The sequence below is a fragment of the Lytechinus pictus genome, chromosome 11, assembly GCF_037042905.1.
Source record: "Lytechinus pictus isolate F3 Inbred chromosome 11, Lp3.0, whole genome shotgun sequence".
Lineage (NCBI taxonomy): Eukaryota > Metazoa > Echinodermata > Echinoidea > Temnopleuroida > Toxopneustidae > Lytechinus > Lytechinus pictus.
This window is the reverse complement of record NC_087255.1, coordinates 30,240,878-30,256,733: the sequence shown is the minus strand read 5'-3', so window position 1 is coordinate 30,256,733 and position 15,856 is coordinate 30,240,878. Positions and strand designations below refer to the sequence as shown.

The window sequence follows — 15,856 nt, the reverse complement described above, 5'->3', positions numbered from 1 at the left end:
CAGGGCGTGCGAATTCCGAAATATTTATCGGGCAAGCTTAATCTGATAAAAACAAGCTGTGTTAAATATCTCAATCCACCTTTCATCTTGATATCAATCAAAGTAAAAAGATTTACATAATCCTTTAATTATCCTTATAATTATTGTTCAAAATGATTGAGGGGTCAAAACTGATTTGGACCATTAGTTTCACCACATAGTTGTTACATCGACGACGAATTTGTCACTGATGATTTCCATCCCACTGCCCATGCTCGCGGTGTAGGTTCAGTAACGGTGGGAGCGAGGAATGTGCGAAAGACGTGGAACCAGCGAAATAACGTTGGCCTTGTTCCGACTTATCATCTAGACAAGATATTTTCTGAAAACGGCCCCCGCCGACGATCCCTCGAGCTAGTATCGGAGGAAGTTGTGACGTCATGCAAGGTGCATTCCGGTTGCATGCGTCGGCGCGTGTTCTCGTATTGTACGCGCAGTCTGCGTTTGCGCATGCACCCGTAGCAAACTCGAAAACCCTCATGGAAGCTTTGGAAAATCCGTTCAACATGTAGTCCGTCGGCGAACGCGTCCTTAGAGCTGCTGCCCTCTTTCGATATTCTTGAGGAATGTTGCGTAGATTAGTATTCCCTTTAAGGTGTGGATTGGTATGTGGTTCGTATTCTAAGGCTGAGGATTGGATATTAGTAGCTATCACTTTTTTTTCTGCTTCACCCGATGAGGATTCTTCGAGTTCTTTATGACTACGTCTACGTTTCTTTTTCCGTTCACGAGAACTTCTACGTTTTACCTGATAGAAAAGTGAAATAAGAAATATATTGTAGTTTGGAAAAAAAATAATTAATGATAATAATTTTTTTTAATGAACGAAAGGGAATGACGGAAGGACCGATTAACTTAATTGATTTTGATCGTGTTTGATTACCTAAACCAGTTGACTACTATTTTCTGTATTTTCTATTTTACAATATAAATGTGAAGTTTATGTAGTTAATACTTACTTCGTAATCGTCCTGTGAAGTTTCTTGCTCGTCATCCCCTTCCACATCGTCGTCATCGACCTCGAATGCATCATCGTCGACAATGAAAGGATTTTTATGGTGACGTAAATCTGAACGGCGTTGATCACTTGGCGACTATACATTGTGAGAGAACATGATGAAAATGAAAAAAAAAAGAGAACATGAAAGAATCGGCCTAGTCTTCGCAAATGCTCTTAGAATTAAGTATGCAAGTCAATTTCGTACCCAAAATGCAATTATAACAGCCTCTTTTTATATCTTAAGGATAGGCCTACCGTCTTGCACCTATGAAAAGGGTGCAAATTTTACCCAAAGGGATTTTTGCACCAAGAAATGCCCGTTGATTCCCCTGAAGGATAAAGATATTTTCAGAATTTGCATTTTATTTTAAAGGATTAGAAATTTCATCTTCCCTAAAACAACTCTTCAAGATTTTTCTCATTTCTACAAAGTGAAGTTAGAAGAGAAGGATTTTTGTTTACTTTTTATCCTCAATTGGTTCAGTACCTTTTTGTTTCTCTTTTTCTTCTTCTTCTTCCTGCGTTTCTTCGCTCTTTCTGTTTGCTCGATAGAGGGCGGGATTTCTGATTGTACTTTGGTCACATCGCTCTTCATGTCACTGGTCTGGTCATCGAGGGGTTCGTTCACGGAATCGTGTAAGGGTTCGTCTGTGACATGACGATTTCTATCTCTGATTGGAGCTGAGCCTGGTGCTTCGATTTTAGCTTCAGTAACTGTTATCAATTCATCAAAATGGAATATTGAAAATAATTCTTGAATACGAAAATCGACAAGCGCATAAAAATATTCTTCAATCATTATTTTTTTCATTTCCTTTCATTTTTGTTGTCCCCATTCCCCTAAGTTTTGAAACTTTTAGGTTCCAATGCCTCGGCCCTAAGCCATCCTCTGGTGTTGAGTTGTTAAATTTAATTACAATTTCTTGATGTTATCTATTGTAACGAATGAATGCGGAAAGTCCTGCCAAAAAAGAGTGTGAATGTATAAATTTTGTAAATGATATCATAATATTATTCTCTCATCAAACTATTTTTATCATGATTGTTAGGGCGAAGTAAATTCAAGTACATTTGGGCAGTGGGTGTTTAGTCATTTCCAGATTTGTATCTCGGTACGTTCTGGATTAAAAAAATACTATACATAGCCTACTTACCTTTAACATTGGTAGGTTTACATTTGGAGCTGTTAAGAGCCTTCTTCTTCTCCCAGTGATATTTCGTCTGGTTAATGTCCTTTTGCCTGTCATCGCTCATCCATCGTCGTCTATTGTACAGCTGTCCTGGGTTAGCCTCTACTGCTGATTCGCTAAGCCCTCTTCTCCTTACACCACCATATCCCTGGTTAGTGGTGTGCTGCCCTCTTTGGGCTGATTTGTGCTCATCGATGCGATTCGTTGTTGATTTATTCTATTGACAGATAGAATATGTGGATATATGTTTTTCATCAGCATCATCATCATCATCAGCAACAGCAGCAGCAGAAGCACCATCACAACCACCATCGTCATCATCATCATCATTTTTATTTCATCATCACGTTTATCATCGTCATCTTCATCTTCAAACCCGTTACCCTCATCAACATCATCGTCGTCATCGCCCATACAAATTATCGTCATTGTCACTATCATCGTCACCAATTTCATCATCATCGTCATCATCATCGTCATCATCATTTGCATCACCCTTATCATTTTAGTAATCAATTTCATTATCACTAAGGTACCATTAGCATCGCCAGCATCATCATTGTCATTATCATCATTTTCTTCATCATATCATTATCACCATCATCTTCATCTTTTTTTATCATTATCATCACCATCATCATCGATTATCATCATCTTCATTATCATCATCACTTTAATTATCGCCATCATCATCATTATCATCCCCATCATCACCATCATCATCATTATCATCATCTGATTATCAGAAACCCTAGACTATATATTTTTCATCGTAGCGATGAATTAAATAAAAGCAACAATGCTGTTTTCAATACTCATGATCCTTTTATCTATATTTTTTGTACATGCAGCTTATAGAAATTCAAACCGATCAAGCTCAAACATCACAATCATGAATAACAGGACATTTAGCGCCAAATCGAGATATGCGTCTTGAGATTTATAAGTAGATTAAATTTAATTTTCAACGGATATTCTTATCTTAATTCTAGTTCTAGGTCCAGTCAATACGTACCATATTTTGTGGTTACGGTTACGTGCACTAACATTTACGATGAATTCCAAATCTCACTTTTTCAAATTCATGTTGCTCCACTTTTGTTACCATAAAAGCCGGATTTCCAAGAAGATTCTGTATTCATTTATGTCATGACAACTTAACTCTCAGAATTGAAGTACAAGTACGAAGTCTGAGCAAACGTCATATCTATGCGCATGCGCATCACACAGGCGCGTTATTATGTAACAAATGCCAACTTGATTTCCATTATTGCGTAACCAAACGCACGCGCACGAAAACAGATATTAAATTAGGCTACGTCACAATGTCACTTGACAAAAGTGGAACGTGTCAAAGTGGCATGAATAATGGAACAATAATATTATAACAGCGTATGTCAACAAATCACATCAAGGATTTTGCTAAAGTTACCAGCGAATGATACTCTTCGTGTATAGTCCCAGTAGCATCACCATGTAAACAATTGACCTACAACAAAGGCAACCATGACAATTCCATTAATTTTGTACAGACATTGCGACGCTGATGGAGGACCAAATCCATGAATTATGTGTGGAAATAGTCAATAAATGCAGCAGATTATTTTTTTCACTGTCGTTTTATCACTGATCACTTTGAAACCTTTTATTTACAAAAATTTAATGTACATCGGTTATGTACCAGACAATAATCCAACCTTTCAGCTAAATCCCTCTCCTTATTATTCGTTAAAATCAAAATGACAAGAATACAATCCAATTCGCTTGTACAAATCGGTCGATAGAAAAAAAACCAAGAGTCAATCTGTTACATGAGTACATTTTTTTGTCAGGAGTAAAAGCACCTCCCCTTCCCCCTGAAAGTGTACGCCATCCTAAGATAAGGAAAATTAACATGACAATCAACAACGCGGTTCTAGCCCCCCCCCCAAAAAAAAAAAATAGATGATTCAATGAAAAAAAATCATGAAAATAGTTTGTAAGAAGAAAAAAAAAATATATATAATATCAAATAAATCCAAATAAATAGGACGACCACGATGTTCAAAGTTAAAAAATGGATTACGTTTTCCTTCACTCATGACAGTGAACTAGTCTAAACTGTCGTGACCCAAAACATTTTTTTTTAAATAATGGAATTTAGCAAATGTTATCACAAGGGCGGCGTCACCACCCAAAGTCACAGTCATCACGATCATCATCATCAATATCATCATCATTATCATCATCATCATCATCACCCTTTTCATTTTAGTGATCATTGTCATTGTCACTAGGTATTCATCATCATAACGATCATCATCATTATTATCATCATCATCATCATCACTATTATCATCATTATCATCATCATCACCACCACCACCGCCACCACCATCATCACCCCCTCTCATCCTCATCCCTTCCATCATCATGACTACATCGTTATCATTCACAGAATGCTTACATTGCCTCGCTAAATAATCATACTCCCGTGTACATGTTAGTTTTTGTCGGGGTGTTATCACCAGTGCAGTCCAACTCAGAAAGTGTAGGAGATTCTTCTACTCTGCCACGGTTTAAGTCATGACACAAATAGGGGAAAGTGGCGGGTATTATTTTTATTAATTTTCGTTAAAGTCACATGAAAATCGATAAGTACCTTCCGTTGGTACAACTTACTCTTTGAATTCATCGCAAATTGCTAATCATGAGTATACTGAACTGTATAGAGTGAAGACTAATGGGGGGGGGGGGGGGTGAGTCGTTCGTGAAGACATGCATGGCTATGGTGACAAATCGTATGTCTTTACAGATAATAGTGAATTGTTCGTGATGACATCCCTGATTGGTATAAGAAATTCCTTTAACGTAAAACTAATATGGCTTTAATCACATTTTAATTGTCGGCTTTATGCCAAATTACGTTCGCTTTGTTGCTCATTTTCATGAGGGACATCATTTGACAATACATTTTCTATGTTCTTGAAAGCGTTTGAGGTGGCGAAATCTCCTTATTATCACATCATCAGCATCACTTCAGATGTATATATGATGATACCATAACCCCCCCAAAAAAAAAATAAATAAATAAATGAAAAAAAATCTATGTGGTCCAATTTTATTTCCAAAGATGTGTATTTTATTTTGCTTAACAATATTTTACTGACATTTCGAAATTTAATGAAAATAATTTAGTAATCAATTAAGTCAAAAGCTTGGGCGCCCTGTACATCAGACAAACTTAGTTTGATTTGATCGAATGAATATTATAAATAACATCCGAAGGCATACATTAAGATGATTAAAAAGTTAGATGCTGTGGAACATTAAATTCATTTTCTGCTTTTACCTCGGTCATAATTATGGTATTGATTAGTCCTGATTATTTTGTACCTTTTAATGTCTGCTCAGTTCATGTTGACGATAACATATTGAAACCCATGTCATTATCCTAGGCTGCATATGTAGGCTGATCAGACAAAATAATAATTATAATAATGTAATGTCTGCTCGATACAGTTTGTAGAAACCCGAAACACACCTACAATAATCTTGAACAAAATTAATGTTCATTGCACGTCTTGTAGACGCTGGCGTATTATATATGGGGGAGGGATTCGGAAGCTGAGGTAGGCGGGGGGGGGGGGTGGGGACACTTGATATCCAAAAGTTCCATGTCCAAGACAAAAACAAACATGAATGCAAACGAAAATGGTGAAGAATAATATAATTTTCTGAACAATCTTTCACATTTTAAGTTCGTCAAAATTTCGCTTGCTCGCAACCTTATAGAATGTTGCCCCATACGCAATGTTGTATACCCTTATACCACAGCTTGCAGATGATATACACGTACAAAGGACGATTGCATTGACATGTATTTTTTTATACACAAGTTGTATTCCTATAGAATTCCTCAGTATATAATTGATTCGTGATCTTCAGAATAAAGAATTAATAAAACTCATGTTGTCCGATCGATTAGGAGTCAATACATCGAATTTCTGGCTTGGGTACGGTAAACTTTAATTTTGACTCTAAATAGTAACAGACAATTTTATTAATCCAAAGGGTGAAAAATCATTATTCTACTTGGTAAATATGAATAACGATGTCTGTATGATCAGGCGATCGTTGTGATATCACGTCATAGAGTCCAGTCAATGCGGAACTGTAAATTAATACGCTGAGGTTGAGATGGAAGGGTTACATGCCCAATTTTTTTTTTCATGCATGACAAGATAATTCCGATATTTTTTTCTTCCAATATAGCGAAATAAAAGCACTCCATGCATGTATTTCGCTTAATATGGCAAATTATCGACCCAAATCTGAATGAAAAATCAATATGTAAAAATTTACTTGATTTCCTGATATCTATAAATAATCTTCTTTTCTTTTCTTTTTTTACTAAATGGAGAGATTTTCCAAATTAGAAAAAATTAAAATTATCTGAAATAGTTCAATGGTATCAAATTATTGAACAGTAAGACAATTTCACACCTTATGGTTGCTCCGTGACCTTATTGTGGAATAAAAGGTAGTAATTTGATGCTAATATCGAAACATGGAATATCTTACCGTGTGATGTTTTAAATAATCGTACGAATACCTATGTTTAAATCTGTGACTATGCTATTATCTTTATTAGAAAAAAGCGAATTTAATATCTGGTCGTAATGACGTCATAGCAATCGTACGATTGGCTCCGATTTGAAACTAATTAAGCCTTTAATCGAAGATAAAGGCGTGCAATCATCAATAATTGTCATAATGGTATTCTATCAGTTCATTTGGACCTCAAACAAAAAGATACTTTTCATTCACATTTTCAGAAAATGAGCAAAATGCAATTTGTTTCGAATTCGAATCGTGGACCAGTCATAAGGTGTGCAATGGCCTTTATCTTCTCATGTCCTTTTTTTGAATAACAAAAAAAAAAACTTGTTTTGAATTTAACACCGTTAAAATATTGTTGGTTGCTTTTTCTGAGAGACGGATATTAATCTATTCCCAATAAAACGAGGAAATTGCTACGCTTACAAGACGTATACCGGTCAATAAAATCATTAAATCTAGGAAAAGTGCCCTAGATACTTAACAAAGATGTCCTTGTATGATTCTTATCACCCTCACAATCATGACCTGTTGTAAACGATATATGAAATAGTTTCAGCTTGTAGAAACCCCAATATTGATAGCAATACAGAGATGTAACGGGAATTATAAGTAACGAAAATTTCAAATCAGATCAGGGCAAGGTAATGATATTGATTTTATTGCCAACTTCAATTGAAGATTCTTTAAAAATACTAATCATGATTTTTAAAGTGTATAATAAAATGCAATACTTTCAACATGAAACGAATACGATCATCTTATAACTCAGATTAGTTTTTGGTTGATCTGATAACGGTTTAAAGATCAAAGTCAAACAGAACTTTCACGGCTGTTTGTGAGATATTAATCTAACCAATTAAAAAAAAAATTACTTACGTTTGCTCCGGTAATGATCAGAGGGCATGGGGTTAAAGTTTGGATTGTAATACTAGTAGATTTATTTTTATTCAATTCAGGATAGTGTAAAGATAAAGATAAAGATTTATTTAGTTTTGGAAGTTAGATTGAATGTTTAGCGTAACGTGTAGATTTTCCATCAGAGCAATTGTCGCAGGAGCAAATGCCATGGAACCCTTGAAAACTAATCGCTAGGAAATATAACTATTTTTTTCTTTTAAAGAAAAGACCATTAATCAACATGCTATGTTTAAAAAGTGAAGTTAAATTAATACTAGTAAATGTTGTAAAGCCGATTGAAACTCAGGATGTCAGCAAATCAGTACATCATGGTTGGATTCAGAAACATTTCACAAATCGACAATTGATTTATTTTAACTGGATACTTTTCAACAACATTGCTGAAAATTCACACATTAACATTTTAACTCTCTCTTGATATTAAGCAATCCTTTGCAGAGTTTAGTCGAGATCACGACGTTGACTTGAAAATGCCCCTAGTTCATTTTCCAATCAATTCAATCTAATCGTCGACGATAACGTTGTCACTGACTCCCTGTTCTCAGTTGCTTCAGAATCACGCCTCTTTTTACATGTTTTAGTAAGTTTGGCCCAAAAAGCACACCTGAAAACGAGACCAAGTTGACGGGCAAAAGCCCTACGAAAATCCCTGTTCCGTGCCGCGTAAATTATAGGGTTTATTGCACTATTAGAGAAGGCGATTTTGAAACAGATAAGCTCGTAGATGTATATCTCATCCAGTCGGACGTCGGGTACGAGGACGTCAATGATGGTGATCAACGATGCCGGCAGCCACCCAATGATAAATAGGCCAAACACGAGCATGAGTGTGACTGCGGCTTTGAGGTCCTTTTTGAGCGATGTCGCGTATTTGGCTCGAGCGAAGACTTTTGATTCAAGGACGCGCTCGAGTGCGGCTATCCGACGACGATGACTACGAGCGACGCGGTAGATACGATAGTACCAATAGGACATCAGCGTTGTAGGTACGATCATGATGAGCATGACGATCATGACACGATATCCCTTGCCTTGGATGTAGAGAAGGTCGCAGGCGGTGTCGTGGAAATCCGGGACGTTGTTCCATGCGAAGGCGGTCGAGCTAAGAACCAGGGTTATCAACCAAATACCGGCGATCAAACACGCTACCCGACCATTTGTCATCCTTTGCTGATATGTGAACGGCGACGTGATCGCAAGAAAGCGATCAAACGCGACCACAGTGATGTGTAAGATGGTGAGGAACACCATCGTAGCGATGACGACGCTCAAGGACAGGCACGCCCATGATGTCACGTCGGGTTTGAATCCCAGTCCGACGATGATGTCAAGAGGGATGCATACGATGGCGAGCAGGAAATCAACCACGGCCAGACTGGCCAGGAAGATGTTGTTCTGAGATCTTAGTGAGGGCGTCCTAGCGACACTGAGGACGACAAGCGTGTTGCCAACCAGTATAACCACGGCTATTATGATGTCGAAGACGAAGAATCCGATGATTTGACTATGTGTTAGGCACATGTAACCAACACATCCGATATCTGACTCAATCGTAGAAGTGAAAGAAACTTCCGAAGCCAATTGGGAGATATCCGAAGTCATGTTGCTGAAGCTTTGATGACAGTCTTGATGGGTTGACGTTAGGTATTCTTCTAAGATTTGAAACGATTTAACCATGTGCTAAACAATGCATATCATTCCATTTCATTAAGAGTAATGCATCTAAGAATATACCATGTGCTGTGTCGAAATGAAAGATTCTTCCTCAACTGATTTAGAGAATTAGCCCAAAAATATTGAAGAGATTATGAATCCGTCCCATAGGTATCTAATTCTGAACACGTTTGAAGTGAAGAGTATCATCCCCCCAAAAAAAAAGATCCGGGAGATTTATATTCTATGACACGGTAAACATTACAGCCGTGTCCATTAATCATACTCGGTGTCTGTCATAACTCGTCGTATTGGTGTCATCTAAAAATCCAATAACATTCATTCCATCAAGGCAAATATTTTAAGAGGGACCAACAAGCGGCCCTTCACAAAGATGTTAATAAGACACCGAAGAATGTCTCATAATTTTGATGAAACTATAGCTCACAGATTGACAGATACCAGGTACGATGCTAGAAGTGATGTACATCGCTGTAAATCAGTCTGTTTGGATAGCCTACATCTCCCTCAATGAAGCAGACTGTATTATATCTAATTAAAGAAGGGAATAGAAGTTTTGTGCATGTCAGGGTGTTTGTGTGCACCAGACGCATTCAGGTTTATGCCGCTCTATGCTATATAAAAAACGTTTATAAGGTCATGTCACTTAATATGACCTGTATCAAGAAATAAGTCGTCTGCAGCGTATTTGGCTGTCTTCGTTAGATGTGAACGTCTTATCAAATGCTGCATTCATCTCCGTTTTTAGTCGAATACAAGGTCTCCGAAGTTGGAACAAATTGAGTTTTAATGAATGATGGAATGACTTCCAACCGACGCATGCGGTGTTGTTGGAGCTCATCTAAATCAGAGGATCACTGAATTCGCTCTGATTTGTCAATGATGTTGCTTGTTAATAACTATAACGCTGCGCTGACGCGCAAAAGATATGCTATTGTTTGACTAGGAGTGTTGTCGAGGGGATGATACGCGAGAAAGGTTGGGGAGGAAGGGAGATTGTGGAGAGAGAGAGAGAGAGATACAGAGAGAGGGGGAAGAGAGGGTAGACAACATTATGACAAAGAAAAGGACAAAAAATAGGAAGATGGAGAGGGAGTGGTGGCAGCCAGGCAGGACTGCTACATGATATTTATATTACTAAATTGAGGCAAATAAAATAATTCAGATGTGGTCAACCAGACAATAAGATAGAGGGAGGGGGAAGGGCGAGAATAAGACGATGAAGGTGTAGAATGAGAGAGAGAGAGAGAGAGGGGGTGGTAGAGAGAGGGCGATTTCGTAGCATTTTTTGGTCTCCTATAATTTATAGGCGGTAACGAGATGTTCTTATCCCACTGTACAAAAGCAAGTTAAAAATACACGCAAAAAATCGATGGGGTGGGAGGGTCCCCCGTCCCTCCGTGATCGCTGCTCATGGATAGAGGGATGGTAGGTGCAGAGAAAGTTCATTATTGGTTTTGATCTCGTTTAATCTGCAAGCCTTTCGAATCATGATTTTTCCGCACTTTCAATTAACGGTGTTTCATCGGAGCATTATTACATTTATTTATCTGCACTTTTGACTGGAGTAACGAATATTATGACGTGCCTATAACGGTTTATGTTCGTCCAACACAGTCAGACTGCAGGTCCCAAGAAAGTGGCTTCTTTCATCCAAGTGATATTCATGACTTGAGATGTTTTGCATATTTAATGAGCTTGATGCGGACCAAAACACCTCTTTTCATTCGGTCATTGCTGCTCTAATTGTGCATCGAATTTCATGAATTTGGTACCATTGTAAAGAAGAAGAATTATTCTTTCAGGTCATGTGTTTGGATTTATTCAAAGATTTTGTAATATAGGTTAAAATTTTGATCTAAAATATGCTACAAAATAAATATTTTCACCTGACAAAAGCTGCTATTTTCACACTTTATTTTTGTTTGAGCCCAAATGATTTTTATATCATGATAAAGCTGAATATGTATGCTTTGAAATGATATTGGTTTCAAAATAAGAATTGGTTTAATCGGGTCAAGATCACACTTTTCATTTGCCAAGTACATAAAGCAGCTTGAAAACAAGAATACTGCACTCTGATTGGTCAAAAAGACCACACAATGGCAAATTCCAATGGTTCCAGTGCCTGGGTTCGTGGGAAGGTCACACTTCCCATGTGGTAATCTCCTCAAATACCCCGCGCCTGTTGTTCTGTGAACCTTATCCAGCCAATCAGAACTCTGGATTTCATGCAAGTACAAAATTTCAGAAATCTCGTCTTGTACCTTGGTGGGAAAAGTGTGATCTTGACCCGATTAAAAGGTGCCGCATATCAAGAGTGGCATTGTGAGAAAGTACAGAAGTTCAGCTTTATGGTGATATAGATATTATTGAGGCTCAAAATAAAAAGTTTTGCACAATTTGCAAAAGAAAACAGAGGAAGAAAAATCAGTTTTGAGGCACATTTTCAGGCCAGAAATTCACTTATTTAACAAAATATTGTATACAAAATAAATGACCAATATGAAAGAGTAACTTTTACTCTATCTGATGGTGCAATAATATTTCATTTAACTTGAGGTTAAAGCAGGTAAATTCTTAGAGAAAGAAAATCTCACGAATCACGAGATTTCGCAAGGAGGAGGATTCAGCCACGAGATGATTTGGATGAATCTGGCCTTTTTGCTCATTAGCATAGGGACCTGCGGTCTGACTGAACATGTTCAGTTATCTGAGGGAACAATTGATAAAGGGGGAATGATGATAATACCCCCACCCGATCGAATCGTTTATGAGCAAATAAAGCGAGTTTTAGTTACATGTATATTTCCGTTGATGTTGATGTTGCCATGAGTACCAATATTAGTCCAATTTTTCTAAGGCCAAATGAGATATATTGCTTTTTTTACACGTGTATGGTATATAATTTGGAGTGCATTATGAAATTGATTCTAAATGAGATCATAAATGAAAAATAATTGTAATATCAAAGTGATATATAATCGTGTGAAGTCAGAATGGGCGTTCTTGGTGAAGATCGCATTACACCCATAAATATTGTTTACCCACTATTTATAAGCATTATCTCCCTGACTTTACAGGTATCTAGAGTGGGACACGCTTTTCCCTAGATCATTTATCATTTCACATGTGACTTCCGTGGTCTTAACGAGGGGAGGAATTTTCTCAAATACCGATTAGTTACCAATTGCACTGACAGCAATTGCCATTATCGTCAAAGCAAGGCACCAGGGGTGGGAAATTATTTTTTTCCAACGAGGGGTTGCTACAAGAAAATATTTCGAATCAATTGCAGATTCCTGTTTTCACTTTACAGTTACTAATACCATACCAGGGGAGCATCTCATCAACATTTTCATCCGACAAGTTGTCAGATCTGACATCTTTCCCTTATTTTGATTGGCTGAGAGGCCTTGTTCCAATGGTAACAGTCGGATAAAATGGTATTTGTCGGATAAAACGTCCGACAGTCCTTTCATGAAACGCCCCTGGTGTTACTCTTTATTCAAGAAGCAGATCAGAAATCGATTGAAAATTTGCAATTGATTTATTAATTGGATTTATTATGTTTTATCGATGTTGTGTACATAATAATGATAATAGAAAATCCTTTCATACTGCCATGCAAGCAAGGCTATGCGAAAGTGAACCCAAAACTTTGCAATCAATCATAAAAAGACATTGACCAATCAATTATAATTTTCTGTGTGTATTGTTAATCATACATGTGTTGTGAATCAATTAGAATGTAAGTTACAATTGATAAAAAATTATTGCTTTACTCAAGTGTGCCAAAATGCCAAATTTCCACAACAATGGACAGCAAATATATGTGAATAATAATGTGTGTGTGTGTGTGTGTATGTGGGGGAGGCAGTGTCGACCCGAGGATTTCTTATATATTGGGGCAAGTGGGGGGCAAAAGACTTTTTTTTGGGGGGGGGGGCTGAAACAAATTTAGTGTTTCTGGGGGGACGTTCCTGGCTGGGGGGGGGGGGGTCATTATGTCAACACCAATGGTGCAATGATGACTAGGAAGAAAAACTGTCCCAATTACCATGAAAATGTAACAATAAATAATAATAAAAAAAGCAGCTCTCGGACCGGCTGAAGAAAATGATTGTGTGTAATAAGCTTTTGTCTCATCCCAAATATGTTTGTCTGAGTCGAATCCTCTCCTTGAAAAAACATAAATATCAAAAGAGGAATTAAAGATGAGAAAGTAATGTTTTCTTATATCTAGAATAGACCTATGTGTTAACCAGATATTATTACTGGAAGGATTAAAACGCAGATACGCCGGATTTGATGGAATATTGTATTAGAATGTCATCTATTATGCATGTAGTTGAGTGGCAATGGTTGCCTTGATTTATGACGTCATGACAGTCAACACATTTTATTAATGAATATACGACTTTATTCAGTGTTCACTCACCGCATTTACTGACCTGGTTTACTTTTTCATGTTTTTTTACGAAAGTTTATACTTTATGAAATTCAGAGCAGCTCCCATTTCTCGTCTCGAAAAGTAGATCACGGAGACAATTCGGTTATAGATTTTTTTTTTAAACAATGACTTCAAATAGTAAACATCTGCTTTCCATATCTTATTACTACTTATTTGACACCTGCCTTGTTTCACAATCTATTGCGTGCCCTTCCGGTCGTTTCCTGTCCATGGCACATAAATTTTATAAAAGGACGATTTTTCTAATAAGACCTTTTTTCTTCCTGCATGGGCCCCGTCTTACAAGAGTTGATCCGATCAGTCGCAATTCTATAGAAATCAGGTATTGTCATATATATTTTCTACAAGAAATGTAAATGTATTTTGTAAACAAAAAGAAGCACACTGATTTTTCGGCTCGGTGTAAAAATGGCAGAGGTAAAAATGGCAGAGGTAAAAATGGCAAAGGTAAAAATGGCAGGGGTAAAAATGGCAAAGGTAAAAATGGCAGAGGTAAAAATGGCAGAGGTAAAAATGGCAAAGGTTAACATGGCAGAGGAATAAATAGCAGCGGTAATAATGGCAGAGGTAATACTGGCAGAGGTAAAAATGGCTGAGGTAAAAATGATCACACTTGAATTGGTATTTCTTGTTTTTTTCCAGACTTACATGCACGACCTTCTCATGCATGTCAAATCGCTCTTCTAATATTCAAATTTGAAGAACACTTTGAATCCCAAATATTGTACTTAATTCATTAAAGGGGAAATTCACACTGGCATAAAGTTTATTAAAATGATATTGGTGAAGGTCTTAGGGAATCCATCAAAGATTTAAAAAGCTACTAACATTTTACGTTAATGGGGACGTCATTTGCGAGCAGTTTTTCCCATATATGGTGTAATAAAAAATATCAATGAAATGTCATTTTCTATTAAAAAAAATGAAAATGGTTTTAATTGTACCTTAAGTATATTAACATACAAATAATTTCACATCCGCTCCTGAAAGATTTTTTATTAGCAATCATGAACCACTGATTAAAAAAATTGAAAAGTAGACATTTTTGGTGCATAAAATACGGGGTAGTTACTAGTATATGACGTCACAGATCAAATCTTAATCTTTGATGGGTTTTCCGCAAACCTTCACCAATATATTTTTTCTGCTATTTACAGTAAACCATTTGTCAGGGTGAATTTCCCCTTCAAAACAGGTAGATAGAATGGTAAGAAACACCTATAAATTTGAATCCCTGATTCGCTACACATTTTAAAATTCATGCGGTAACCGTTACCATAGAAACCAGTTAAGGAACCTGATATCCACTTGGACTAGCTGCAATATACTCTGAAAAAATGAACACTAGTTGCTATCATTTACATTAAACTATATACGTATCATATCAATATCTATTCGGATCCATTATGATGTTGAAATATGAAATATTTCTTTTATTACAGAACGTTTTGTTATTTTTCTGTTATCCAAGTTATGCAAGTGGTTCAAAGAAATTCCGAACTCGTCTATTTCAGTGTGTTAATGGTAGCGCACATTGTATTGGTGTTTACATTACAATTCGTTTGGTGTGTATGTGATGAAGTGCTGTTCTACTACGAACTGGCCAAGATAAATCCTTCCATCACTAACTAATTGAAATCATTTTGGCATGAAAATGTTTGAGTTTAATCATATCAACGATAAAGTATAGACCTAAAATGATTTTAAAAAATCCAAATAATATCTCATCAGTTCATAATACTCATATTGTCGATAGGAGTCCATTCTAGGTCAATAATTATGACTGATATAAACTGGAAAGGCTCTATCTTTTCCTCGCTGATCTAGCATGTCATGATCTTTACCTCTGTCATTTTTGCCTCTGGTATTATCTCTGCCATTTTAACCTCTGCCATTATTACCTCTGCCATTTTTACCTCTGCCATTTTTACCTTTGTCATTACTACCTCTGCCATTTTT

At 36.8% G+C, this 15,856-nt stretch overlaps 1 protein-coding gene across 1 annotated transcript; it reads right to left on the bottom strand.

The window, feature by feature from the left end:
- Positions 1 to 6,104: 6,104 nt before the first annotated feature.
- LOC129271663 (tyramine receptor 1-like) lies at positions 6,105 to 9,823 on the bottom strand. Its single transcript, XM_064106707.1, has one exon. It carries the CDS (start codon positions 9,424 to 9,426, stop codon positions 8,242 to 8,244), a length of 1,185 nt encoding a protein of 394 aa, XP_063962777.1. The 5' UTR covers positions 9,427 to 9,823; the 3' UTR covers positions 6,105 to 8,241.
- Between the last annotated feature and the right edge of the window lie 6,033 nt (positions 9,824 to 15,856).